This window comes from Solanum tuberosum, unplaced genomic scaffold, assembly GCF_000226075.1.
Source record: "Solanum tuberosum cultivar DM 1-3 516 R44 unplaced genomic scaffold, SolTub_3.0 scf00051, whole genome shotgun sequence".
In the NCBI taxonomy this organism is placed as follows: domain Eukaryota; kingdom Viridiplantae; phylum Streptophyta; class Magnoliopsida; order Solanales; family Solanaceae; genus Solanum; species Solanum tuberosum.
This window is the reverse complement of record NW_006238978.1, coordinates 1,996,633-2,023,048: the sequence shown is the minus strand read 5'-3', so window position 1 is coordinate 2,023,048 and position 26,416 is coordinate 1,996,633. Positions and strand designations below refer to the sequence as shown.

The window sequence follows — 26,416 nt, the reverse complement described above, 5'->3', positions numbered from 1 at the left end:
TATATATATATACTTTTTATGGATATTTGCTTAGTTTCCCCTTTTTAATTAATTCGAACACCATGATCATAAAAAAAAAAAAAAAATTGAAATTATAATTTCAAAATTGATTATATGAAAGCATATTTTTCTCTAAAAGCAATACCCAAAATTGGCGGCCCATCAAAAAACGGCAAACCCAGTTAGCTAAAAACCCAAATTCATTTCCTTTTATCTTCTCGTCTTCTCAGCTGAGGTGCGCCTTCTTCACCGGCAGGAATAATTTCTGGTAAATTTGCCTTTTTCATGCTTATGTTTTTGTTTTTCTGTAGCGATTTTTACTAAGAGTGGTTCAAAATCGGAAGAAGCAAACACATGAACTAATCGAACTGGTTCGACAACAATTTTAACCATGTATAAATAGTATAATTTTCCGTCAAAGGATGCTCGGATGAAGCTCTGCTCCCCTAAATGACGCTAATGAACTATAAAACACATCTTTTTGTGCTGAAGAGTATGATTTCATTGCAATTATGTAGATGGATAACTGATAAGAGCTTATTATTTCCAAGGAGTGGTTGTTGTTGTATCTGGAAATGAGGCTTGGTAGTTGTTATATCTGGACAGTGGATAGAGGTTACAACTTCAATTTGAACCTCTATTTGTTGACCTCATTTTCAGTTTTTGGCGAAGAACAACGTTTTCTGAGCAAAACTATCTGGTTTCAATTAGTTAGTTGTGTAAAGAGACATTTAGTATTAGTAGTGATGACTGAAATCTCCTGTATATTAGCTGGTCCGTCCCTAGTTGATGCACAAGTTCCAAGTTCGGGGAGTATGAGCCTACCTCTCTAGCTAGATGCAGGGTTTGAATTAGTGACCTGCGATTACCACACATCACCAGTTGTACTTACTTTACCATTTAACCAAAGTCCTGCGGAAATAAGAAATGTCTGTTGTAGATGTTCTCTTTTAGCTGGAAATGTCAGTAGTCTGAAAGTGTTTGGGGAGTTTCTATTCAGTTGACCTGGCTATGCTGATTCTGAAGCTAGATGTTTTTAGGGGTCTCTGGTAGTTGGTAGCTGCTACTTGTTCATATTTCTTACGGAAGGATGCATAGAAGTATAACTTTTGACAGTAGAAAAACCAGCATGTGGCATAACTGGTGCAATGATCTTAGTTCTTAAAGGAAGAGACTATTTTGATTGTTTTGTCATCATATTAGTAGTTTATGTGTCACGATTGATGCATATGCTGTTTGGGGACACTTGGTGATTCACTGGTTTTCATGTATAGTTGGAGAAAATATGGGATGAAATATCTTCACACCGTCCTTACTGAAAGGAACAGACTTAGGTGGTGCAGCAAAAGGTGTATAGCTATGTCTACTAATTTTTGGCTAAGAATTTCCTGGAGGAAAACTGGGGATGTTAAGTTTTGGGGATGGTAGAGTGTATGCAGACCTTACCCCTACCTTGGGAGGTAGAGAGCTTGTTTCTTGTAGACCCTTTGCTCAAGGAAAAACATATCTAAGCAGACACTAAAAGAGCATGACAAAACATCCTGAAAAAAAGAATAATAACTACAACAAAATAGTGTGATATTCGAAGTACAAGAGATTGTAGTCAGTAACAAAAGACAAGAAACTAAAAAGAAATACTACAACTACTAGTAAGGAGGGATAAGCTAGACAACACTCTATTACCTACTAACCCTCTACCCGAATCTGTGTCCTTCACTAGCTGCCTATCTAAGGTCATGTCCTCAGTAATTCCGAAACATTTTGATAAAGTAAGACATTTATTGCTAATCATTCATAGGATACAAACTGTATAATTCATAATTGGCTCCTAATAAAAGTGAGGAATTTAAAAAATCCTGAGGTGATTCACATTATTTACATCCGAATACTTTTCCCAATTGTGTCGATTGAAAAGACGTCTAGCTTTCAAAGGGAGGACTGAGGTTGTTTATCCTTCAAAAATCTCATATTCCTTTTTCTTCAAATTGTTCAAAAAGTAAAGCTGCGAATGGACTGCTACGGCTTCGTCTTTTCCTTCTGAACTTTCCAAAGTCTGACTTCTAAGACTTCGTTTATATCATTAGGTATGACTACACGCAAGCCAAAAGGTTCAGGAACGTAATCCACACTTACTTTGTTACATTGCAATGCTGAAAAGGTGTTTGCTCTTTCATATTCATACTGAGAGAGGTAATATGCACTGCATATTTGAAATTTCACCTCATTAGATTGTCCTGTTTAAGACAAGCCTCATAAGTCTGAATCCATGTGAACTGGTTACCTGTATTGGGTGTTTGTTCTCCAAATGATTTTCCAAGGCCAGTTATCAATTATATTGTCACCTGACTCACCTCTCACGAGCACTTGATACAAATCTCTCACTGTGAATTCTCCCTTTGTGTGATCCCATCTTACCCGGTCCTCCTTTTAATGGTTAATGTTTATCTACTCCAGTCTATTTAACAGGTCCAATATCTGATCAATTTCCCATTTAAAGCAATTCCTTCTCAATCTAATATTCCAGCCACTGTTTCCCCTCATTTTTGCTACCACTGCCTCTGGTGATTGGTTAAACCGGAAAATAAGAGGAAATTCTTCTCTGAGAGGGCTGCTCCAACACCAACTATCCTGCCAGAACTTTAATTTTTCCCATTTCCCACTTCAAAGCATATAATTCCTGAACTAACACATGCATGAACTTATGGAAGATGTTGCAGACGATAAGAACTTATTTTGGGAAGGTGATGGTGGGGTGGCCGGATGGGTGTAGTGGAAGGGAAAAAAACACTTGGGAATAGTTTCTCATGGGTGCTTGGATTGTTGAATTACGTAGAGACTGGTTATTGCTATCTCATTACCTAAAAATCGCTCTCAATGGAGCCTGGAGGGTTCATAATTTTACATCCAGAGACTCTGTGGTGATTATTATTACAGGTCTTGGAGCCCTCAAAACATGAGAGGGTTGCCATACTTTCTCAGTCTAACGCATTAGATTTTCTTTATTGATTGAATCATTTAAAAGCTTAACATTACAACTTGGTTCTTTTTTGTGGTTAAAAGCACAAGTTGCATACTTCGATCATTTCACCCTCATTTGCTAGATCCAAAGGTTTAATATTGCCTACATTCTAATTTAACTTTCCTTGTGGAAGCCTTGGTCTCTTACTCTGCAACATTACTGTACAAGTGAAAGGTCTCCATGTGTGTGAGAGTAATTTCTAAGTCGACCTTAACTCATTAGTTACTAGAAACAGGAGAAAAAGAATTATAGTACTGTTCAACTTATTTCTTAATGACATTGCAAGTGTGAAGGCTTATTTTTTGACAATTGCATCTTTGTCTGGTGCAGGTTTTCATCTTCAGAATATGAAAGTCATTAGTTATAACCGCATCATTAATCCCAGTTTTTTGCTCATAAATCATGAGTTGCCTTCCAACACGTTCCATCGACCCCGGTTAATATCCACTTCAGCTCCAAGTATTTCAAGTTTCAATATGAAGAAAAAGGACTTGATGATGAGATTACCGTGCTGCTTTACTACGAGAGCTGCTCTTTCATCTTCAGTGAAGACAGACACTTACAGTGGAAGTAAGAAACAAAAGAGCTCATCTTTCTACACTCATCCTAGTTTATTAGAGATGAAGAATGAGAAGGCAGCCAACCGTGTACGTGTTTATGAATTCTTGAGAGGCATTGGCATTGTACCTGATGAGCTCGATGGATTAGAGCTTCCTGTGACTGTGGAGGTCATGAGAGAACGTGTGGACTTTCTTCACAAATTGGGACTCACAATTGAAGATATTAACAACTATCCTCTTGTTCTGGGCTGCAGTGTGAAGAAAAACATGATTCCTGTGCTTGATTATCTGGGCAAACTGGGTGTTAGAAAATCCACCTTGACAGACTTTTTGCGGCGGTACCCACAAGTTCTACATGCAAGTGTGGTGGTAGACCTTGCTCCAGTTGTGAAATATCTTCAAGGCATGGATATTAAACCAAATGATATTCCGCGAGTACTGGAGAAATATCCTGAAGTGTTGGGGTTCAAGCTTGAGGGCACAATGAGTACATCAGTTGCTTATTTAGTAGGAATTGGAGTGGCAAGAAGAGAAATTGGTGGGCTTCTGACTAGATATCCTGAGATATTAGGGATGCGGGTAGGTCGGGTAATTAAACCATTTGTAGAATATTTGGAAGTCCTGGGAATTCCGAGGCTAGCTGTGGCTAGATTGATTGAGAAGCATCCTCACATTCTTGGGTTTGGACTACAAGAAAGGGTAAAACCAAACATTCAATCCCTTTTACAGTTTCATGTGAGGGAAACCACACTTCCTTCAGTAATTGCACAATATCCTGAGATCTTAGGAATCGACATGGAGGCAAAGCTTCCAAGTCAACAAGAATTTCTCAATTCAATAATTGAATCTACTCGTGAAGATTTTGGGCGAGTTATTGAAAAGATGCCACAGATTATCAGTCTCAGTAAAGCACCTGTAGTGAAGCATGTTGATTTCCTCAAGGGATGTGGTTTTTCCTCGGAACAAGTGAGAGAAATGGTCGTGGGATGTCCCCAGGTACTTGCTCTAAATCTCGACATTATGAAGCAGAGTTTTGAGTATTTCAAAACCACAATGGCAAGGCCTTTGGAAGATTTGGTTGCTTTCCCTGCTTTCTTCACTTATGGTCTGGAGTCCACAATAAAACCAAGACATAAAAAGATCGCTGAGAAGGGCTTAAAATGTTCCCTGGCATGGCTTCTTAATTGTTCTGATGAGAAATTTGATCAGCGGATGAGTTACGACATTATTGACATGGAAGAAATGGAAGTAGGTGAATCATCCTTCGATATGAATACTCTACTGGAGCCCAGAAATGATGAATCAGCCTCTGATTACGACGATGATTACAGTGAAGACGACAATGTATAGACTATCAAGTGGATGTTCTGTTCACCCCCCAGAGTATGTAAATGCTAACTATTTCAAATTTTCTGAGTTTTGAATGGCCATGAAGCAATGGGGTTTATTAAACTGAATATAGAAAGGGGATATAATGATTGTTGATTGGTCCCAATTTCTGAAATGAATCTTAGAAGTTAGAACCTTAGTAGTGTTGCACAATTTTACTTCTGTTCAAAATTTTAAAGAAAAAGAAGCTAATAAGAAAATTCTTGTAACTAACAATATCTTCAAAAACGCAACCAAGGGTGCGACCTAGTGGTCAATGAAGTGGTTGAGAATCTTGAGGTCTCAGGTTCAAGATCTGTCCTAGCCTTGTTGGACAATTATCTGGTACCTGTTGCTGTTGCTGGTGGGAGGTGGCACGTATCCCGTGGAATCAGTTGAGATGCGCGAAAGTTGGCCTGGACATCATGGCCATAAAAAAATAATACATCTTCAACAACTTGTTTTGGACCTCAAGAGCTTTACAACATGTTCTTACTGATCCTTAATCCTCAATTTGTTTAGTTACAAAATGTACTTGTCTATTTGTATTCAATCTTATCTTATGGGGATGCAACCTGAAAACGTTTTTGCATAATTGCTCAAAGAACCTGGTTCTTTGAGTACTTGATTGTTAATGAATGTTTCTCGGATGGTGAACACCTCTTACTTCCGACCTTAAGGTTTTGAGCTCGACCTAGAGGATAAAGAGGTGGGAGCTTCTTAGGGAGGGGTAAAAAAAAGAGAAGGTATAGATTTTTTTTCTTGAACCAATCCAAAAAACTCCTATTGGCTATTGCATTGAATTGAAAAAAATAGTGTTCCCATTTTTCTCGAGGAATTTTAGCTTGCAATTACGTTCTTTGGTTGATACAAGTTTATGTTAAAAATAGTGAGCACACATAGCTGTAAAATCCTGAATTTGCCATTGACTATAACCTTCATATTGCTTGCTTTTCTAAACATGATTTGAAGTGATATATAATTAAGAAGGAAAAAGAAAAAGAGGATTCAATTAGTAAGCCCTCTAATTTTGACCTACTCCATTAGTCTCTTTTTTTTTTTGGCTGACTTCACATTATTAATCAAATGGTCAGCCTAAAATTATAAATCAATGAATTTCTTGTATTTTAAAGAGCAAACACATCTCGTACCTAATCCAAAATCAACCAAAACTACTCAAGTTCGGAGCCAAAAAGGCCATTTTTTCTCGCAAAAATGCAAAAAGGGCCACTTAATTTTCGAATTAACTAAAACTGACACATCGCTCATCCTTGATAACCTAATTCAAATGATGTTGTATTAACTTGTTATAACATGTTAAATTACATTAATAACGTCAAAATTATTGCATTGTCAGCGTATATAACTTAAAATCGTTTCTCCAAAGAATGTTGTTTAAGTACTAAGAAGAAAGTAGAGCAGGTATAAAGTCTACAAAGCTGAGTTCATATCAGCAAATCCACATCAACCACTTCCTATTGCTGAAAATTACTAAAAAAATAAAAATCCAAACATGCCTTAGTATTGATAATATAAATTGGTGATAAATCTAAAACACTCATAACAAGCTGAGATACAAATCATATAGAAAAATTTCAGTGAAGAGAGAAACTTGAGCCATCGAAAACGAATGATGAAGGCGGTATCGATTGAATCTGGAGAAGCATCAAAGGCTATAGGTCATGGAGTGAACAGAGGACTCTCTGTATTTGATCTTGTTCTTCGTATCGTCGCGATTGTTGGTACCTTAGCAGGAGCTGTGGCAATGGGAACTGCTGAACAAACTCTTCCTTTTGCCACACAACTTGTGCAATTTTCAGCTCAATATGATGATTTTGACTCATTTAAGTAAGTCCATCTATAGAACTACACATTTCTTTATTTTTAATGATACAGTCTCAAAACTACAAATTTCAAAAGTCTTTTCTTTCTTAAACTCTGTGTCAGGTCAGAATACGTCATATAATTAAAACGGAGGGAGTATATCTACTATGAATGTGAGAAAGTACAATTTCATGAAGGTTTATTCATCCTTTTGTTTTCTTGACATAGGTTGTTCGTGATTGTGAATGCAATAGTATGTGCATATCTTGCTCTTTCTCTACCATTTTCCATCTTTCATATTATGAGGAGCAGAGCAGGAAAAAGTCGGATCTTGCTCATCTTCCTTGACGCGGTAATGTAGATTGAGTTCTTCTTTATACAGTCAAACCTCTTTATAACAACGTTGTTTGTCAGGATATTTTTTGACTGCTATAGTGAAATGTTATTATGGAGAACATACACTATAACATAATAACATACCCAATGTAATCGATAGGGTAAGGTGTATACAGACTAACCCTATCTCGTGGAGATAGAGAGATTGATTCTAAAAGATGCTTAGCTCAAGGAACTTGTAACAAAGCAATGTTAAAAATAACATACAAATGCAAAACATACATAACAGATAATAATGAAATCATTACATAAGATTCAGAAAAAGGAACAACAACAACATCAAAATAATGTGATAACTGAACTTATTAGTTTCACACAAAATTGGTTGTTACATAAAAATATTGTTATAGAGAAGTCTGACTGTACTGTTTCACTATAACTTGTGGTTGATTACTTGATTAGGCCTTGAAAAAGTGTATTATTATAATTATCATGAAAATTAGATCATTTTTGTCCCTAATTCATAATTTTCTTGTTAAATTTTGAAGATAATGCTGGTTCTTCTCACATCTGGAGCATCTGCAGCAGCTGCCATTGTGTATTTAGCACATACTGGGAACACTTCTGCAAACTGGTTTTCAGTTTGTCAACAGTATACCGATTTCTGCCAACGATCTGCTGGCTCTCTCATCGGCTCATTTGGCGCGATGGTGTGTCTTGTTCTCCTAATCATTTTCTCAGCTGTCGCGATATCTAGGCGATAAATCAATGCAGTTTATACATTGGCTTGTTAGCCTTTTATATATAGTTTGTGTATCTGTTGTGTTTGATAATTGACTGATGCTGTTTATACATTGGCTTGCTAGCCTTTTATATATAGTTTGTGTATCTGTTGTGTTTGATATTTGACTAAAGTTTCATGCTTTGGATTTTGTATGCAATTCACTGCCAGACAGTGCCTTTTACTTATATCAATATATATTGTGTCTGTTAGTTTTCAAATTGGAGTTCAAAAAATGATTCAATTCCTCAATTTACTCATCAATTGGAAGTTTAAGCCTCAAAATGAGAAAAAGCTCAATATATTTCCTTTATCTTTGGGTTAGAGGGTACGCGGAGGGGTAGAGGTAGGCCCAAGAAGTATTGGGGAGAGGTGATTAGACAGGACTTGGCCCAGCTACACATTACCGAGGACATGACTCTAGATAGGAAGGAGTGGAGGTCACGTATTAAGGTTGAAGGCTAGTAGGGTTAGCGTGCTGTCTTCCTGGCGAGGGTATGGGTTGTTAGCGTTTGTAGGAGTCTTAGCCGTACACTTGTAGTTCTTGTATGTGATCCCTACTTGCCTTATGTTGTTTACTTGCGTTTCACTTCTCGTCATTATTTTCTTTGATGTTATTGCCCCCTTTGTTGATTATGCACTATTTTCTTATTGGATGTTATGCTTTATATAATTCTCTTCCTTTACTTGGCTTTGTTACACTTGAGCTGAGGGTCTTCCGGAAACAGCCTCTCTACCTCCACGAGGTAGTGGTAAGGTCTGCGTACACTTTACCCTCCCCAGACCCCACCTAGTGGGATTTCACTGGGTATGTTGTTGTTGTTGTTTGGGTTAAAGATTCAAGTTACCTATTTTTTAACATTGATATTGTCCAAAATTTTATGTATGGAATGCTCAATCATCTTGTTATATATTAAGAAGAAATAATAACCGCATGTGACAGAAGGTGAGAAGAGAACACCTTATTCTGTTCAATAGAAATATTATTGGAGCTAAACTAAGAACTTCTCTTTGCTTGTTGAACTATATCAAGTTATTGTTAACATATGACGTTGCAAGAAAAGAAAATTGTGTACTATTGCGCGTGAAATTAATGTGATGAACCTCTTGATTTTAAAAAAATTGACGGCAGTTTCATAACTTTTGGTCCGCCATCAAACTTGTCTTTTAAAAATTAAAATCGAGAGGTTCATCACGTTCAGTGATGAAAATACAAACCTCAAACAACTTTTGCAACCACTTAACCACTACACTAAACCTTCAACTTATGTCAATAAGTGTCAACACTTGTATATATATATTCATTAAATCAAATTTTGACCTATATATACAATGTAATTTTCCGATGAAGGGATGTCGCTTGACACCCCTTGCCCTAGGATAGCTCCACCCCTGATCACGTCGATTTCACGTACAATAGTATAAAAAAATTATTTTCTTGCAACGTCATATGTCAACAAAATTGATATGGTTCAACAAGCAAAGGTAAGTTCTTAGTTTAACTGCAATAATATTTCTATTGAATAAAATAAAGTGTCCTTCTCACTTCTCTCTCATAGAGTTATTATTTCTACTAAATATATAAAAAAAAACTATTGAACATTCCATACATAAAATTGTGAACAAAATTAATGTTAAAAAATAGGCAAAAGTTTGGGAAAAGACCAAAAATGTATTAATATTGCAAACATGAGGAACTATTAATGCTCCATGTAAAAACACAAAGATGATTTTGATATGGGACTATTTTGAGTTTTTTCTCAACCAAAACCATAATTTCCCACTCTGAATTTCACATTTTGATGGTAAAATCCAAATGTAATCAAATTTTCAAAACAAGTTTAGAATCATTAACTAAATCCAATACACCAACTCTTCTTCCCAAAAGCAGGGGCGATTCAATGTCTTTAAAAATAATGTATTCGCCTTAGGCCTCAAAAGTTTGAGGGACCTCATTTTTCACTAAAAATACAATCATTTTAAGTTTTTTTTTTTCTATAATAATAATAAAGTGTCTTTCAATTTATTTGTCTTACTTTGTTTTAGTTTGTTTCGAAATATTAAAGAATATTTCTTTCTTTTCAATCAATTTTTAAATTTAACTTTACACATGACATGTTTAAGACTACAAGATTAAAATATATTTTGATATATATATATCTAATTTAGTTTAAGACCATAAGATTAAAAAATCTTTTTTATTTTTTTAATTTCACGTCAAATCAAAATCAAACAAAGATTAAAACGGATGGAGTGTTATTTAAAGATAAAGTAAATTTTTTCATTAAAAAGAAAAAAACTTTTCATCTCAAAAGTAATTTTAAAAATACTTATAATTATGTATCATGTAGCTTAAAGTCCCCAAAATGGAGTGGTTTTAAGTATACTAACAAATACCTTAAATGATGAAGAGATAGAAGCATCATGAAATTTGAGGAAAAACAGATGTCCAGTCAAAACGAATTTCACTTTGAGCAAGAGAGAAAAGAAACAGAGTGGTTATCCACCAATATAATATATGTATTAGTCCACAACAACAATTAATTTGTCCGCTCTTTCATAAGTTCTCTAGCAGAGCTTTTCAACTGGTGTAATTTTCTTCCGGTGCCTATGATTGATCTTATTTTCTGATTGAACATGGATCCTAGTACTTCCCAGAATGATGTGATATCGTAAAACATACATTTCTTGGGAGGACTACCCACGCAGATATAACATAATTATACCTGGTCTCAGTACATCCGAATCAGAAGATGGCATATTGCAAGTATTACAAAACTTCTTTTTTGAAACTTTCAATGTAATACTTTAAAGAACTTTGCAGACAAGTCACAATAAGTATCATACTAAAACAAACCGGATATATATCACAAGAACAATTCAAAAGCAACATGAGAACAAACAACGTATCAGATGTACACACATTTCAGATAAACTATAGCAAGTGGGGTATTCAAACTTTCCCTAACAAAATTAAGAATAACTCGAACCAGATCAATACACACATTTTGCACCCATTAATGCCTGAAAATATACATGCAGTGCTACTCACGCAATGTACTCAATAAGGACATAGCTATGTTACATTAAAATGTTTAAGTAAAACCTAATAGAGGTAGTAAGATATCAATTTTTTTCATCACATAGCTATGTACTTAATAATAACATAGTCAGGTCACTAAGAAGTAAGACTCAATTAGGAAAGAAAATTAAGGTTGTCAAATTTGACCGTGGAGGAGAATACTACGACAAATATGATGGATCAAGTGAACAACGTTCAGGACTTTTTGCAAAATATTTAACAGAGTGCGGGATTGTACCTCAATACACCATGTTAGGAATTTCACGTCAAAATGGTGTATGAGAGAGATAAAATCGAACTCTAAAGGGTATGATAATAAGTATGATTAGTCATTCTTATTTACTTGAATCACTTTGGAGAGAAGCACTAAAAACTACCGTTTATATATTAAACAGAGTTCCAAGTAAAGCAGTAACCAATACCCGTAGGCTATGTTGTTTATCTCCAAAAACATGATTTTGACATGGGATTAGAAGATAATCCTATAATTGTTAGCCAAGTAAAATTATGTCAAAACTTTGCTAAATGAATCGAAGCCATGAAAAATGAGATGAAATCAATGAAAGATAATGACGTTTGGGATCTGGTCGAGTTACCATAATAACGAAACTGATTGATGTAAATAGATTTTTAAAACCGAACGTGATTCAAAAGGTAACATCGAAAGATATAAAACACATCTAGTTGCTATCACTCAAAAGGAAGGCATAGTTTTTAAGGAGAAATTTTTGCCAATTTCATCGAAAGATTCTTTTAGTATCATTATGATACTTGTAGCTCATTATGACTTAGAGCTACATCAAATGAACGTAACGACTGTATTTCTCAATGGAGACAATGAAGAAACAATATACATATTGCAACTGGAAACCTTTGAGTCTCAAAATTAAAACACATTGTATGTAAACTTAAGAAGTTCATATATGGTTTAAAACAAACATCATGTCAATGGTACCAAATGTTTGATCAGGTGATAACCTCTTTGATTTTATGGAAAACATTATTGATCAATGTATATATCTCAAGTTTAGTGGGAGCAAATTTATTATTCTTATGCTATATGTAGATTACATTCTATTGGCAACCACTAATATAGGTTTATTGCATGAAATCGAGAAATTCTATCCAATAAATTTGAAATGAAAAATCTTGATAAAACGTTATTTGTTTTGGGTATAGAGATCCATCGAGATCGTACCAAAAACATGCTTGGATTGTCTCAAAATACTTATATTGATGTGGTGCTAAGTAGATTTGGCATGCAAAGTTGTGCAGCAGGAGTCATGACCTAGAGCGTCATGAGTGGCACCCACACTAAGCAATCCGGTGGGAGAATCAGCTAACTCGAAAAACCAACCCAACACCGTTTAATTAACCAAGTCTAATATATATAAAATAGGAAAAGCAATTTAGACATAATAGAACTGAGTCCCTATAAACTCAACACAGACGTCTAAACACCAATGCAGAAAATACCCCTAAGAACTGAAAGTCACCATACCAAATTCTAAAATAAATTCAAGTGGGGATGTAACCCCGAAACTAAACATAATTATAACTCAAAAGTCTGTGTCCGAACAATGGACAAAAAAATATAGAGGAATCCCTGGAAGCCTGAAAGAGGAAGCTCACCCTTGGAGTCGAATCAGATATCTCTCAATTGAGGTCTCGGATCAGCCGCTAAAATAATTCGCTGCACTCAACAAACTGAAACGAACAAGTGTAGTATCAGTATATAAATTATAGTATACTGGTAGAATCACGCGGCCAGTCCAATTTATACATATAAACAATTCACCATCAAATAGTAACATAGAATTAACAATACATAATATAGCATGACTTGAAACAACAATGTATACCCATAACCACATGTCTACTACATATAACAACAAGCATGAAGACTTAACACACATCTTAAGAAACAATAAATAATAGAGTACTATTACTACATTATTCTTTGAATATTTTAAATTTAATGCTTTGAGAATTGTATTAGGTATTAAATAGTATTTAATAGCAAGGATAAAATAGACAGATCGGGATAAATTATCTCTTAATTTTCTAAAACAAAAAAATATTATTGGATAACTATTTTTAGTATAGTGAACAAGTAAAGATGAATTATGAAATATTAATGATCATTTATTTTTAGTAAGGACGAGATATAAATAGCAACGAAGAGAGTATATCATAGTAAAGAATACTCCAAAAATATCAACGTCATATAGATGAAGATATACTCATTTATTAATCTTTTTGATAAGCCATGCATAGACCACACTCCTTTAGCCACTCATCATGGCCATCACCTTCATTTTTTTTGTCAATTATAAACGTCCACCTTTAATTTTCCCAATCACCTTTCATATTTATGCTCTTGTCATCCATAATTTTTGTATTGTGATAAGGATGGTGCGTTTCTATTATTTTACTTGCAAATTGTTTTTGTATCGACAAGTGGCGATTACCATAAATATTTTCTATGGTTGAAGTTTAAATCCTTGTCTCTTTTATTTTTTTGTCCTAATACATTGATGGTTAGACTAGATTTATATTCTTTTCCTTTTGTTTTTTTGTGGTGGAAAGAAAAGACAAAGTTTCTTGCATTATCTAAGAAAGAAATGATCTTATTTATGTGATGCCGTTTGAATTTTAAATACCAAAAAATATGTTTATATAATTTTTAATATATTTTTAATTATTAATGATTTGATTTATAATATTTTTAAATTTTTTAATATATATATAAATTTTATTTTTATAAAATACATTATTTCTATTATATAGGTCAAACTAGAATAATTTAACACTGGAAATTCAAAGAGTATCAAATATATTGAGACATAATATATGACAAGAGATTGAGGATTTACTGTCATTTATAAATTAATTAATAATTAATATATCGTTATTATTGTAATCATTATTATGTTTGAGACATCATTATTTCTCTTCTATGTGGAGTTTATCCAAACAAATTAAGGCTTATCTCTATTAGTTTTTTTTTTCCAATCTTAGGATTAATAATGTTTTTACTTATTTTTCAGTGTAATGTGAATTAATCTAGTGTTCAACTGCTTGAGCAAATCTCACTTTTCACTTATCTCTATTAGTTCGATAATGTTAATTATTTCAACACGGATTAGGTAGTCTAACGAATAATTTCCAATTTTACCAATTATAAATTATAATTTTTTAAAGAAAAATCAAGTACAGGAAAAAGTGAAGAATAAGGTTAACTTAGAGAGTAAAGTCAAGCTTCTCCACCCACTAAATTGACAATTTCTTTGCTAAATATAGAAATGAAAGGAAGACCTTTGTAAAATATTAGTATTACAATTTCAGAACCAAATTAATTATTTGTCAAACAAGTGCTAGAAAATAAAATTCTGTATTAATACAACTATCTTTTTTTCCTCTATAGTACCATGACCTTTAAATTACATATATATGTTACAATTGTTGATGAGATACTAGTAGTCCGCGACTGATCAACTTGTTTTGGATTGAGGCATAGTAATTATTGTTGTCGAGATACTAGTAGTCCGCGACTGATCACTGTTTGGATTGAGGCATAGTAATTATTGTTGTCGAGATACTAGTAGTCCGCGACTGATCACTGTTTGGATTGAGGCATAGTAATTATTGTTGTCGAGATACTAGTAGTCCGCGACTGATCACTGTTTGGATTGAGGCATAGTAATTATTGTTGTCGAGATTACTAGTAGTCCGCGACTGATCAACTTGTTTTGGATTGAGGCATAGTAATTATTGTTGTCGAGATACTAGTAGTCCGCGACTGATCAACTTGTTTTGGATTGAGGCATAGTAATTATTGTTGTCGAGATTACTAGTAGTCCGCGACTGATCAACTTGTTTTGGATTGAGGCATAGTAATTATTGTTGTCGAGATACTAGTAGTCCGCGACTGATCACTGTTTGGATTGAGGCATAGTAATTATTGTTGTCGAGATTACTAGTAGTCCGCGACTGATCAACTTGTTTTGGATTGAGGCATAGTAATTATTGTTGTCGAGATTACTAGTAGTCCGCGACTGATCAACTTGTTTTGGATTGAGGCATAGTAATTATTGTTGTCGAAATATTTAATCGCTGTGCACCGCCTTCTCACTGAAATTGAAAGGATGGATTCATAAAAATTGGCTGTTTCAAGAAGCTATTAGAGTTATTTTGTGACACTTCCCCTAGTTGAAATATCTCCATGGCTTGATGAGGCACAACATATCCATTGGTCATTAATGTATTATTTTGGCTTATAGTATTGTATGAATTATTGTCATCAAATAGTTGTGAAATTGACCCAAAATAATCCATTTCTAATAAATGAGATAGTGAACAAGTCCTTGGTAGTTTCATTGTTTGTTGTCCATTAGAAGCCACAACTTCACTAGGATTAATAACACTCATTATTTGAGGTTGTTGTGTGTCTTCTTCAACTTTCATCATCTCTATAGCTCTTCCCAAATTCTTCTTCTTATAAATTCTACAAAGCACCCAATCATCCAACTGAAAAATAACCAACAAAAAAGTAAGTATTAGTCATGAAAAAAAAATATGAATAGTAGAAAAGATTTAACTTATATTCACTAACCAGCGCTAGCGTAATAATGTTTTAACTTAACTTGCTATAGAAAGTTACATGCCATATTTTTCAATATAGTATATATGAATCATACATATAATTACTTTTTAAATGATTTGATTAATTTACAAAAGTTAAACTATACACTATGACAAAAATATAAAAATTAGCGACAGACAAATTTTACAGTTAAACAAAATTAGAAACTTATCATAAAAATCAATTAGCTATGAGTAATTTATCGATGAATTAGTGACAAACACTATGAGAAGCGGAATTTTTTTGCTATAGAACAAATTTTTCTACTCAATTCCCACTGAACCAGCTCACTGAGAAAAACGTATGGTGGGAATCAGATTTACATTGAAATATACTTAAAATATTCACTAAACATTTTTTTATTTTCTCATTGAATATTCAATCAAAATATCTGCGGAAAATAGTGTTCCAAAGAATTTGAATCTTACCCTCATGGATCCATTTGGCCTAGTAATTGGTTGAGTCCTTGATTCACTCAATCTATATTCATGCATGATCCAATCAGTCTTGATACCTTTAGGTGGTTTTCCTTTATAAAACACGAGAGCTTTTTTAATACCAACATATTTTGTTCCACTATATATAGCTTTATCTGTGCCTGTGGCTTTCCAATAACCAGACACAGCTGCCCTATTTGGCCTAACACCATTTGGATATTTTCTATCACGAGGAGTGAAGAAATACCATTCTTTTTCTCCAAATTCAGCTTTTTCTACGTTAAAAAAAAATAAAAAAATCAATATTAATTCATAAAATAATTATTTGAATTAAAACGCGATTGTATATGTATATATACTAACCAGGCAATTCCCATGGATCGAACTTATAGATATCAACTTCGGGGATGATTGAAGATGGACAAGGCCTCGATGTAGCTTGATTTCGAAGATAATAAATGATTAATTCCTCATCTGTTGGATGAAACCTAAATCCAGGAGGAAGGTGATTGGAATTATTTTTACCAATCATTTTTTTAAAAAAAATTATATGAATTTTTGTGGAATAGAACAAAGGTTTTATAAAAAAAATAAAAATTGTATAAGCTAAGAAAAGTATGATAAAGTGGGGTTGATGGAGGGGAATTTGATTCTATGTAAGAGGAAAATAATAATATTGAGAAGTGAGAGGAATTAATTGAAATGTTTGAAAGGGGAAAGTTGGTCAATTTATTCTTGAGGATATTTTGTCTTGTTGCTAATTGTTGCATGACATGGGGTTTGATAATTGGCTGTTTTTGTCTTGACATTTCCTAGTATTTTAGTTTTTTGGTTTTCATCTGGTGTCCAGAGCTCATATTACAGCCTCGACTAAATTTGGATTGCGCACTGCAGGGTTCATTTGAAAGGTGACGCTCCCAATATATAGGATTTTTTTTCATATCTAAGGCTCAAACCCGAGACTTTTAATTAAGAGTGAAGCAATCTCATCATTACGCGCACCACAAACCATGTTAATAACATTTCCTAGTATTATGAGTATAGCAAACTATACTTGAAGATTAGGTATATTACTTTAATTAATTTATTCCTCCAATGGATAACATGTCTATTATGAGTATGGGGTAGGGGTTGGATGAAGTACTTAGTTCTTATCTTTTTCTTTTTGTTGTTTGTGCTACTTTAACAAACTTTCATTCCATGGCTAGCTAGCTTTTTCCAATTTTGAGTATCAAAAACAAAATAAGTAAATTTCCTTGCAAGAATCAGGCCCAGTGGCTCTTTTCACGGATATTTTAATTGAATAGGTGAGAAAAGAAAAAACTTAATAATATTTTCATATGGAAAAATTAGAAAGTTTCTCACTATTTTAGTGAGAATCTATTTTCCATCATACATTTTTCTAATGAGCTGATTTGGTGAGAAATGAGCTGATTTGGTGAGAAATAAGTGAAAATATTATGTTTTATAACACAAATTTCTCATTAATTTTTAATGAAAAAACTTTTATTTCTATTAGTGTCATGATCTTATATTGATATTGTGTGTGATCAAACGCTAATAAGAGTGAAAGTTATTGGATATTAAAGTTAAATACCCAATATATAAAGACAAAAAAAGATTATATAATTTTGTGCTACGTGTGTCTAACCTTTAGTTTGGTGGACAAAATTATCCAAATAGTCGTATTAGTGAGAGATGATAGGTACCTAATGGAATAATCTAATTTGTACGAAATGGTCCGTGTTCTATTGTTAATCAAACAAATGGTATACCGAGGTGGAGTCAGCTATAATAGATGTCGAATCACTTTATCTAGTTTAATTATTTTATTTCTTTAGATTTTGAACCATTTAATTAAAATTCTGACTCTGCCTTTATAATTATATACCGCTCATATTCATCAATTTAAAAGGTTGAAGATTTAGGTGTATGATGAGGACAATAATTATAGAGAACTTTGGACTTTTTTGATATTTTAGAGTTTTGATATTTTCTCCAAATTAATGTACCATGTCATGAAGTAATAGCTAGAGAGAATCATTTGTGTTATTGGCATGGCTAAATTGGAACTCCACTACATCTTTTTTCTTTTGTTTTTTTGTAAAAAGATGGAAAAAAGGTCTAAAGAACAAATGCAAGCACTTTTTTCCCATTCCACAATGATGTGATGAAACTTATATGCTCTTGGCGATCGTATATAGATTCATTGTATATATTATTAAAGAAAATGACTTGAAAACAACATTCATACGTAATATATGAATAACGCTTATACACAGTTTGTTAATCATTCACATTATCTTAAACGTAAGGGATCATTGTCATTCAACATAAATAATTCTAGTCAATCAAATAACTAAAAGGGTCAAGGAATTAGAAAGAAGTTATGAAAAAATTATTACTTTCGATAGATTAATTAATAATATTCTTATGCACTAATAACGTTTTTCAATATATCTCATCATTCATCAAAATGTTAGATTTTTTTGTTAGTTGGTGAAATATTTGTGATTTGTCTAATATAAAACATAGTTATGTGATTTTGACGGGGAAAACATTATACTTGTGTGTATGTGACCGTTAATAAAGTTTATCCATGTTTTCTTAATTAAACCAAATCCAATAAATATAAACTTTTTCCAAGTATGTGTGGAATAATACAAACCTTTTGAATTGGACAAAATCATGCCATCGTCATATATAATATTATTATTATTATTATATATTACTACAATTAACATATGGTTCTTTGGTGAACTTGCCATCAATTCAATCCCTTATTCCAACAATTCCATTACAACTTGAATTTATTTTTTTATCTTTTAAAAAAAAAAAAAAAGGCTTCAAAGAGAATAAAAGAAGAAGATAAATCCAAATTATTGGACTATCATCTCATAGTATTAATGTCTTTCTATTTGTTATTTTGGGTATAAAGGTGTTTAGGTCAAATGGTAATAACAATGATTGATTTCTTTTTATTGCAAGTACATGAATGTAGTAAGAAGCTTTATTTTAAAGCAAACCAATTACTCCTCTATTTAACTAGCAAAAAGTCCTCATAAAGTACCTATCTTTTTTTCTTTATTGAACAAGCATATCTTCTTCTCTTTTTAAACTTGATAAATATTCGAGATATTTGATATTCGTATAGAAATTTTCATTAATTCAAATTTATGGTATAATAATTATTTAAGAGAAAGTCAGTATTTTATCAGAATTTTTCATATTCAATTAGACTTTAACATAAAATATTTAATTAAAAATAAAAGGATTTTGTTTATTTTTATCACAGATTTATAGAGAAGACATGTTCAGTCCAATGAATTTCAATTCAGAATCATATATGATAGCTGAGATACTAAAAACTAAGAACTAAGACTCATGATCTACTAAACATTCAAAGATATCGTAATTGATGAATTAATTAAAATTTTGTCTCCGCCACTTTTAAAAAATACATCTCTTACTAACAACCAAAAGTAGCTATAAGTCTCCCATGCTTTAGAAAATTGACAAGTGTCTCTTCAAAAGTGGTTATAAAAGATAAGCACTAGATTAAAAAATATATATTTACATAAGTTAGCTTGTGGTTATTATCCTAGCCACCTCACTAATGGGCTGTTCATTTGAAGCAAATCAGATCAGCCCTTTGCTTTCAATGTCGATCCATTTTGAAAATGAAAATAATATCCATTTTATGTGTGTCATCACAATTATTATTATTAATTATATTTCTATCAATAGTAATCGTATCTATTAATTTCATCATTATAACTATATTGTTTTGTTGTTATTACTATAACTATCGGACATTACCATCAGTATGATCAATTACCTCTATAGATGACCTTTATCATCACAATTAAAACCACCATGAATTACTGTTATTACATCATCAATCTAACACACAATCTTCAACCACTATCACAATCACCGTTGTCAATCATTATCAATTTACTATCAGTCGACTACTATATATATATAAAAGAAAAAAAATCAATCTCTACTATCAATTATATCCATCATCACAACTAGCTTTGCTGTCAACTACCATTAATACATCATTAATCACCATACATTCTTTAGCTATTACTATCAACAACACTAACTACTAACATCAATTAACTTCATTGTTACGATCGCCACTATCACTATCAAGCATTACTATCACACCAGTCACTGCAATACTAACTATCTTCATCATTACTAATCACTAATACCGACCATCATCTATCAGATCATATTTGTCATCACTAACAAACATAAATATTTTTTAAAAAAATATAAAATATTTATTTTATTTTATTTTATTAAATTTATATTATTTCTAATACTTAATTATTTATATATTTAAACTTATACTTTGTTATGTCTATTACTCCCTTTGTCCCTAATTACTTGTCCACTTTTGAATTGACACACCTATTAAGAAATCAATAATTGATATAGTAAGTTTACCATTTTATCCCTATTAATTATGAAGTGGATGAACTAAAAACTTGAGCGTATAATAGGTAAAAAAAAATTGACCTTTCTTGATTTGTCAAAATGGACAAGTAATTAGGGATAACTATAAAAGAAAATATGGACAAATAATTAGGAAAAGAGAAAGTAATAAATAAATTCCGCATTCTGGAAACTAAATAATTTTAATCACTTACTATTTAAATTAAAAACAACAGTATAGTCATCATTCAAATATACGTTCAAATTTTCTCAACCTTAATAAAAACAAATAAGGCGAATCTAATTTGATTAAAAAATTATTTTACCATCATACAAAAACTCACTTGACTATTTAAATAATTGATTAGATACTATCAAAAAAAAGAAGAAAAAAGCTATCCTTGAGATTGGACATCAAGTAGAGAAGAATAAAGATAATGAAGAATACCAATATGGCATGTGGTGCAATGGTGAGACTGTTTCACCCTTAATCTGAGGTCTCAAGTTTGATTTCTGTATATAAAAAAATCTTGTTACAAGTGTCACCCTCAAATGGATCCTACAGTGCGTGATTCAAATTTAATCAAAGTTTCAATATGAACTTCAGAAACCAAATAAAATAAAATAATGAAGAATATTCCATGGATATATTAGCAAGTTTGTTTGGGTCCCTATTAAATCCCCTTTTAAGTTAGCATGCGTTGAAGGTGGACTATCTTTACACTGTTTCTTTTTCATTATACCTTCAATATACCAATAGTTATAAATTTATTAAATCATTGAATAAAATACTAGGTTTATTCTTGTGTCACTCCTTGCGTCATCTAGATACTGATATATAAATTCTGAGTATTATTTCATATATTTCGAATAGTTGTCACGTTGTATATTTTGAGAGAAATTAATTAATTTTTTAGGGTTAAAGTAAATTAATATTTTAAAAATAAATTTAAATATTTTAAAACTAAAAAAATAAATTACTATAAATAATTTTTTAAAATATTAATATGGTAATATATTTAAAAATATTTACTAAAATTTATGCAGTTTGATTTTTAAAAAATATGATAAGTATGTTGAAATAGAAGGAGTGATTGATTTTAATTAATTTACTTACCGTTGTATTCCTTTTAATTCTAAATAATTTTTTTATGATTATATATACTCAGAGGCGGAGCTAAGATTATGAGTTTGGGGTTCTAAATTTTCTTTAAAAAAAGTGGAAAGCATTTTCATGTTCTCAATAATTTTTTTAGGGATTCACAAGTTAATATACATATTATTTATTTTATTTTTTCGTATAAATATAAATCTACGAGAAAACTATTGAGTTCATCCGAACCCATGAACCCCAGCTAGCTCCGCCTCTGATCATACTACAATAATTTTTATAACAATATATTTCGATTGGTTCAAGTGGAAAAGTAAAGAAAAAAATATTTTCAATTTACATGACAAATGTAAAAATGAACCACACAAATTCCTGTGCTTATCTGTTTCTTCATTACTGACTTTTGGTATTATAATTATGAGCATAAATCATAATATAGCAATGTGCAGCTTTAAAAGAGGAAGTAAAGGGCACATATGCAGATATAACAGTGAAACATCGTTGTTTTCCAAAAATTAATGCAAACAATAATATCAGTATATGTAACAGTAGTTATTACTATCAATTATTTTCTCCGTTTCAATTTATATGAATTACTTTGATTTGATATTAAGTTTCTTTTTTTAAAAAAAAATATTTAAAATTTGTGATCTAAAATAAGTGATAGATATTTATGTGGCTAGAAATCATTTCATTAAGAATATAAATGACATATTAAAGTTAAATTGGTACTACATATAAAGATGCGTCATTTTTTGGGATTAACTAAAATGAAAAGTAATAAATTGAGATAGACGGAGTAGTATTTTTTTCAAAAGAAAGTTATTGCTACTCATCTTCCTTTTTACACGCATATTTAAGAAAGCATAAATAAAAAAATAATTTTACTATTCTGCCTATTAAAAAACTTCTTAGAAATTTTACAAACAAACGAGACCACTTTTTTTAAAAATTATTTACAAAGATAATATAAGAAAAATTTAATTAATGCTTTCTTGATTTAATAAGGTGGACAACTAAAATGAAATACCTATTTTTTTAAAAAAAATTGATTAATATGAAACGAAGGGAATATTAATTATACCTACCATTGCAGATTTCTTTTAATAAGTTTTAGAATTCAATGTTGATTCTAAGGAAATAGTGTGCCCCATCGTATGGTCCCAATTTTTCTCTGCTCCAAACAGTTAGGCAAGAAAGAGGGGCACATAGTTTTTAATATATCTAGAAAAGATAAAAAAAGTTTCATGTTTAATCTTTAATATTAAATATTTATTTTTCAAATCATTTTTTAAAACTTAATACCAAACATCATTTAATAAGGATAGTATGGTAAAATACTTATATCAATATTATTTTTTAATGGATGTGTCAAGTCAAATAGTGATAAGTAAAAATGAACGGAGGGAGTATACAATATATCTAGTGGAAACATAATGTTAGTTTCCAGCTATCCGCTTCAAGTCTTTATTTACATGAACTCTAAGTTATACTCTATCAGTTTTAGATCACAAGATTAAAGAATATTTTAATACATTCTAAATATTCAGGTTAGCTCGACCATAAAACAACTAAAGCAATAACTTAGGTTTTGGGTGTATTTTTTTTCCCTAAACATGTATTGTACGCAAAAATATTATTAAAAAAAATCTCACAATTCGTAAAGAAATTTTTAGGAGGAAATTTTATAACTTTTTATGTACATATCTTATTGAACGTGGAATCATTGTAATAATTGAGAAATGAAATAATTTTAAATGTGACTATCTATTTCGTTCTTTCATTTATACCTAACGTCTAACATGAACCCACACTATTATTTCTATATTTACCTTTTTCATTTCCTTTTCATTATTTTTATTCTCTTATTATTGAATATTTTGAAGTCTCTCAAATGGTCAAACCTTATTCATTATGCAAAATTCTATTTATGTTTACAAAAAGATCAAATTTGCCTTTTGATGTCTTCTTTAAATTTCAAACATTAAAATAAGTTATCATTATATTGAAGTAGTGTAACACTATTATTCGATATTATTACATCAACTTATCATATTGCAAACAACACTAATTCGAAATCATGTATCAACTTCTTAAATTCTTGAGTTTGGATATTATTCCAACTTTAATTTATATTTTAATTTTTCATTAAATATTGTATTGTTTACATTTTTACTTCACAAAGTTTGACTACATCTTATCCCCGCGGTACTTCTCTTAAAAAAAAAATTAGTTAGAGAGAGATCTAACCGCTCCCGGGGGACTTCCTACTTCCTATAGATTCACCAAAAGTTTTTGTATAGGGCAAGTAAATGTAAGGAGATAATAATTAAGGATAGTTTAAATCGCGTGTTGGAAATAATTATTGGGTCAGGTCCACTCATAAGAGATGCTAATTAGATGATTAATGTTAAACCATTAGTTCGTTCTTCTTTTTTAACCCTAAACCTTATGAATAAAAACACTATTATATATATAAGAAAATATAGCTTTAACTTATTAGATGACTTCTACGATTTGTGAACACACTCGATCTCTCTCTCTATATATATAGAGAGAAAGAGATAGATATTCAAGGTCAAACGTAGACCCCCCAAGGACCATTTATAAGAATATAATTTAATATGAGATCTTGATAATTTTTTTATTCATTAATTAATTTGCCGACAAATTCAGATTCATGTGGCATAAAATATCATCAAAGGAGAAGACCCCTACAAAAAGTTACTCCATTCTCCTTGCTCAAATCAAATATTTTTTATTCAACGGGAAGAGATCTCATCCAATTCACCACGGCAGGTCATGATCAAAAGGGAAAAAAAAGTGCATACAAAATAATCCAAAACTGTCATGAATACTTAGAATAATGGAGATCCAATTGGTGAAGTCATTACCACATGTGCAATGTTGTTCCAATTAGTACTCTTGTTGTCTTCAAAGTTTCCAAAGCAACTATCAATTTGTACTTCACTTGAGTAGTTTCCAGGGTTTTGGCTACAACCATATTCTGGAAAAAGCTCATCTAAATCCTCAATGATGGAAAATTCTGTTTGGATGTCATTATCTTTTCTCATTGTATCTTCAAATATGCAAAGGTCTTCACCAACCTCTACATTTTCTTCGATATTATTGAACGTAGATCGTGTTGTAGAATCACATATTTTTGTCCTTGTGTTCTTGATAAAACCATCAAGAAGTATTGCACTAATGTCATTTAAAGTTAGTACATTTGTGCGCGACATTTGCCAAGCTTTTAGTATGTCAAGACAAGGGATTCGTTGCAAATTATTATGAGGACGATGATAAGGATTATTATTATTGTCGTTGTTGTTGTTGTTGTTGTTGTTGTATGTGCTTCTGTTTCGGACAAGCCTAGCCTCTGCTTCAAGTCTAGCAGTCTCCCATTCAGCCATATGGCTAAGGCTAGCAATGGACTTATAATCAGAACCATCTCTCTTTGGTTGATGAGTCATGGGATCAATGCCCATATTGATTAGTCTCTTCTTCAAATGTGTGTTCCAGTAATTCTTTATCTCGTTATCACTTCTGTTTGGTAAGTGAGATGCTATTGTTGACCACCTAATAAATAAAGAAATGAACCAAATATGTTACTATTGCACAAATCACTTAATAAAATATACGTGAACTATAGAGTCAGAATTTTAACTAAGGGAATTCAAAATTTTATCGGTCCATTTTTTCGAGTATTACCTATTCCCAAGAAGAGCATGAAGTTTAAAGATGGTTCTTTCTTCCTCAGAGCTGAACTTTCCTCTCTTGATATTAGGCCTTAAATAATTGATCCATCTCAGTCTACAACTCCTTCCACATCTCTGAAGCCCTATAGTTCAAATGTGAAAAAAAATGTACATTATATAAAATTAGCGACGTAATCAGAAATTTTATAAAGATTATAGGGAAAAGGGTCTGAAAAATACTTCAATTTTTGTTGTTACGATACCAAACTTTGAAAATGACCTTTTACACCCTGTACTATTTAATAATGTATTTTAAAGATACATATGTGCCTACGTGAACATCATAAATATTGCATCATTCCAAGATTATATATACAATCGATGAACAAGGTCGGTTTTCTAAAATATAACATAAAGAGGTAGCTACGTGAACCCAAATATTTTTTATGGCTTTAGATAAGTCTATCACGCAACCACACATACTTTTTGATATTGAAATAACCATCATTTTTATTTACACTCTTCAACTTGAATTTTGCACTACTTCAAAAACCGACTCTGTCCATTGATTTTTATTTTTTTTTAAAAATACTCTAAGAAACCGAGAGACTACGTTGGTTTACCCTTAAAAAAAGCCAAATCCAAAAATTATAATTTTTTGCGCGAAAAAATAACTGATATACATCTATTTGTTTTCTATTAAAAGAATCTTTAGTTTTTAAAAACAAAAAAACTAATCAACAAAATCCATTTTCTCTTGATTTTCTAGACTAACCCTGTCCGTCGTTTTTTGCATTATTTTTAGTAATGGCACCTATATACCATTACTATCCTTTAAAAACTTTAAACAAAAAACAAAAAAGAAGTAGGGATTGAAAAGAAAACCTAGCTCCAAAATGAATAAAGTTTATAATGTTAATTACCTGCTCTAAGTGGCAAATCACTCCAACTACCATAGCCATGTTCCTCAACATAAGCCAAGAGCTTTTGGTCTTCATCATGTGTCCATGGCCCTTTCTTCAAACCCTCTTTATCTAAACATGGTGATCTTCCCATTTTAATTATAACCTATAGTTCCAAATTTTAATAAGATATATAATGTGGTG

At 31.6% G+C, this 26,416-nt stretch overlaps 4 protein-coding genes across 6 annotated transcripts; 2 read left to right on the top strand and 2 right to left on the bottom strand.

Moving 5' to 3' along the window:
* The first annotated feature begins 151 nt into the window (after positions 1-151).
* On the top strand, positions 152-5,540 carry LOC102592200 (uncharacterized). 2 transcript variants are annotated; one of them, XM_006344204.2, is made up of 3 exons: positions 152-268; positions 2,085-2,190; positions 3,350-5,540. In XM_006344204.2, the coding sequence occupies exons 2-3, from the start codon at positions 2,148-2,150 to the stop codon at positions 4,927-4,929; spliced, it is 1,623 nt and encodes a 540-aa protein (XP_006344266.1). In that variant the 5' UTR covers positions 152-268; positions 2,085-2,147; the 3' UTR covers positions 4,930-5,540. The 2 variants fall into 2 exon arrangements, with proteins under 2 accessions (XP_006344266.1, XP_015162794.1); XM_015307308.1 differs by lacking the exon at positions 2,085-2,190.
* Positions 5,541-6,513: 973 nt separating this feature from the next.
* Positions 6,514-8,105, top strand: LOC102591867 (casparian strip membrane protein 2-like). The gene is made up of 3 exons (XM_006344203.2): positions 6,514-6,795; positions 7,000-7,123; positions 7,656-8,105. Exons 1-3 carry the CDS (start codon positions 6,578-6,580, stop codon positions 7,869-7,871), a joined length of 558 nt encoding a protein of 185 aa, XP_006344265.1. The 5' UTR covers positions 6,514-6,577; the 3' UTR covers positions 7,872-8,105.
* Positions 8,106-14,917: 6,812 nt separating this feature from the next.
* Positions 14,918-16,739, bottom strand: LOC102591523 (NAC transcription factor 29-like). 2 transcript variants are annotated; one of them, XR_001473087.1, is made up of 4 exons: positions 16,416-16,739; positions 16,044-16,327; positions 15,037-15,500; positions 14,918-14,971 (listed from the first exon to the last, which is right to left on the bottom strand). XR_001473087.1 is itself a non-coding variant. In XM_006344202.2 (3 exons), the coding sequence occupies exons 1-3, from the start codon at positions 16,582-16,584 to the stop codon at positions 15,102-15,104; spliced, it is 852 nt and encodes a 283-aa protein (XP_006344264.1). In that variant the 5' UTR covers positions 16,585-16,738; the 3' UTR covers positions 14,994-15,101. The 2 variants fall into 2 exon arrangements, 1 of the variants encoding a protein (XP_006344264.1); XM_006344202.2 differs by lacking the exon at positions 14,918-14,971 and having other exon boundaries at positions 14,994-15,500; positions 16,416-16,738.
* A 7,731-nt stretch (positions 16,740-24,470) lies between these two features.
* On the bottom strand, positions 24,471-26,416 carry LOC102588206 (transcription factor MYB51-like). The gene is made up of 3 exons (XM_006344268.2): positions 26,234-26,416; positions 25,324-25,453; positions 24,471-25,191 (listed from the first exon to the last, which is right to left on the bottom strand). Exons 1-3 carry the CDS (start codon positions 26,364-26,366, stop codon positions 24,471-24,473), a joined length of 984 nt encoding a protein of 327 aa, XP_006344330.1. The 5' UTR covers positions 26,367-26,416.

Coding starts and splice junctions, on each gene's coding strand:
- LOC102592200 (XM_006344204.2), top strand. CDS start 2,148: ATGCTGAAAAGGTGTTTGCTCTTTCATATTCATACTGAGAGAG. Junction 2,191..3,349: donor TCATATTCATACTGAGAGAG/GTAATATGCACT, acceptor TGTCTGGTGCAG/GTTTTCATCTTCAGAATATG.
- LOC102591867 (XM_006344203.2), top strand. CDS start 6,578: ATGATGAAGGCGGTATCGATTGAATCTGGAGAAGCATCAAAGGCTATA. Junction 6,796..6,999: donor GATGATTTTGACTCATTTAA/GTAAGTCCATCT, acceptor TTCTTGACATAG/GTTGTTCGTGATTGTGAATG. Junction 7,124..7,655: donor TGCTCATCTTCCTTGACGCG/GTAATGTAGATT, acceptor TAAATTTTGAAG/ATAATGCTGGTTCTTCTCAC.
- LOC102591523 (XM_006344202.2), bottom strand. CDS start 16,584: ATGATTGGTAAAAATAATTCCAATCACCTTCCTCCTGGATTTAGGTTT. Junction 16,328..16,415: donor CGATCCATGGGAATTGCCTG/GTTAGTATATAT, acceptor TTTTTAACGTAG/AAAAAGCTGAATTTGGAGAA. Junction 15,501..16,043: donor GGCCAAATGGATCCATGAGG/GTAAGATTCAAA, acceptor GTTATTTTTCAG/TTGGATGATTGGGTGCTTTG.
- LOC102588206 (XM_006344268.2), bottom strand. CDS start 26,366: ATGGGAAGATCACCATGTTTAGATAAAGAGGGTTTGAAGAAAGGGCCA. Junction 25,454..26,233: donor TGATTTGCCACTTAGAGCAG/GTAATTAACATT, acceptor TTTGAACTATAG/GGCTTCAGAGATGTGGAAGG. Junction 25,192..25,323: donor CATGCTCTTCTTGGGAATAG/GTAATACTCGAA, acceptor TTTATTTATTAG/GTGGTCAACAATAGCATCTC.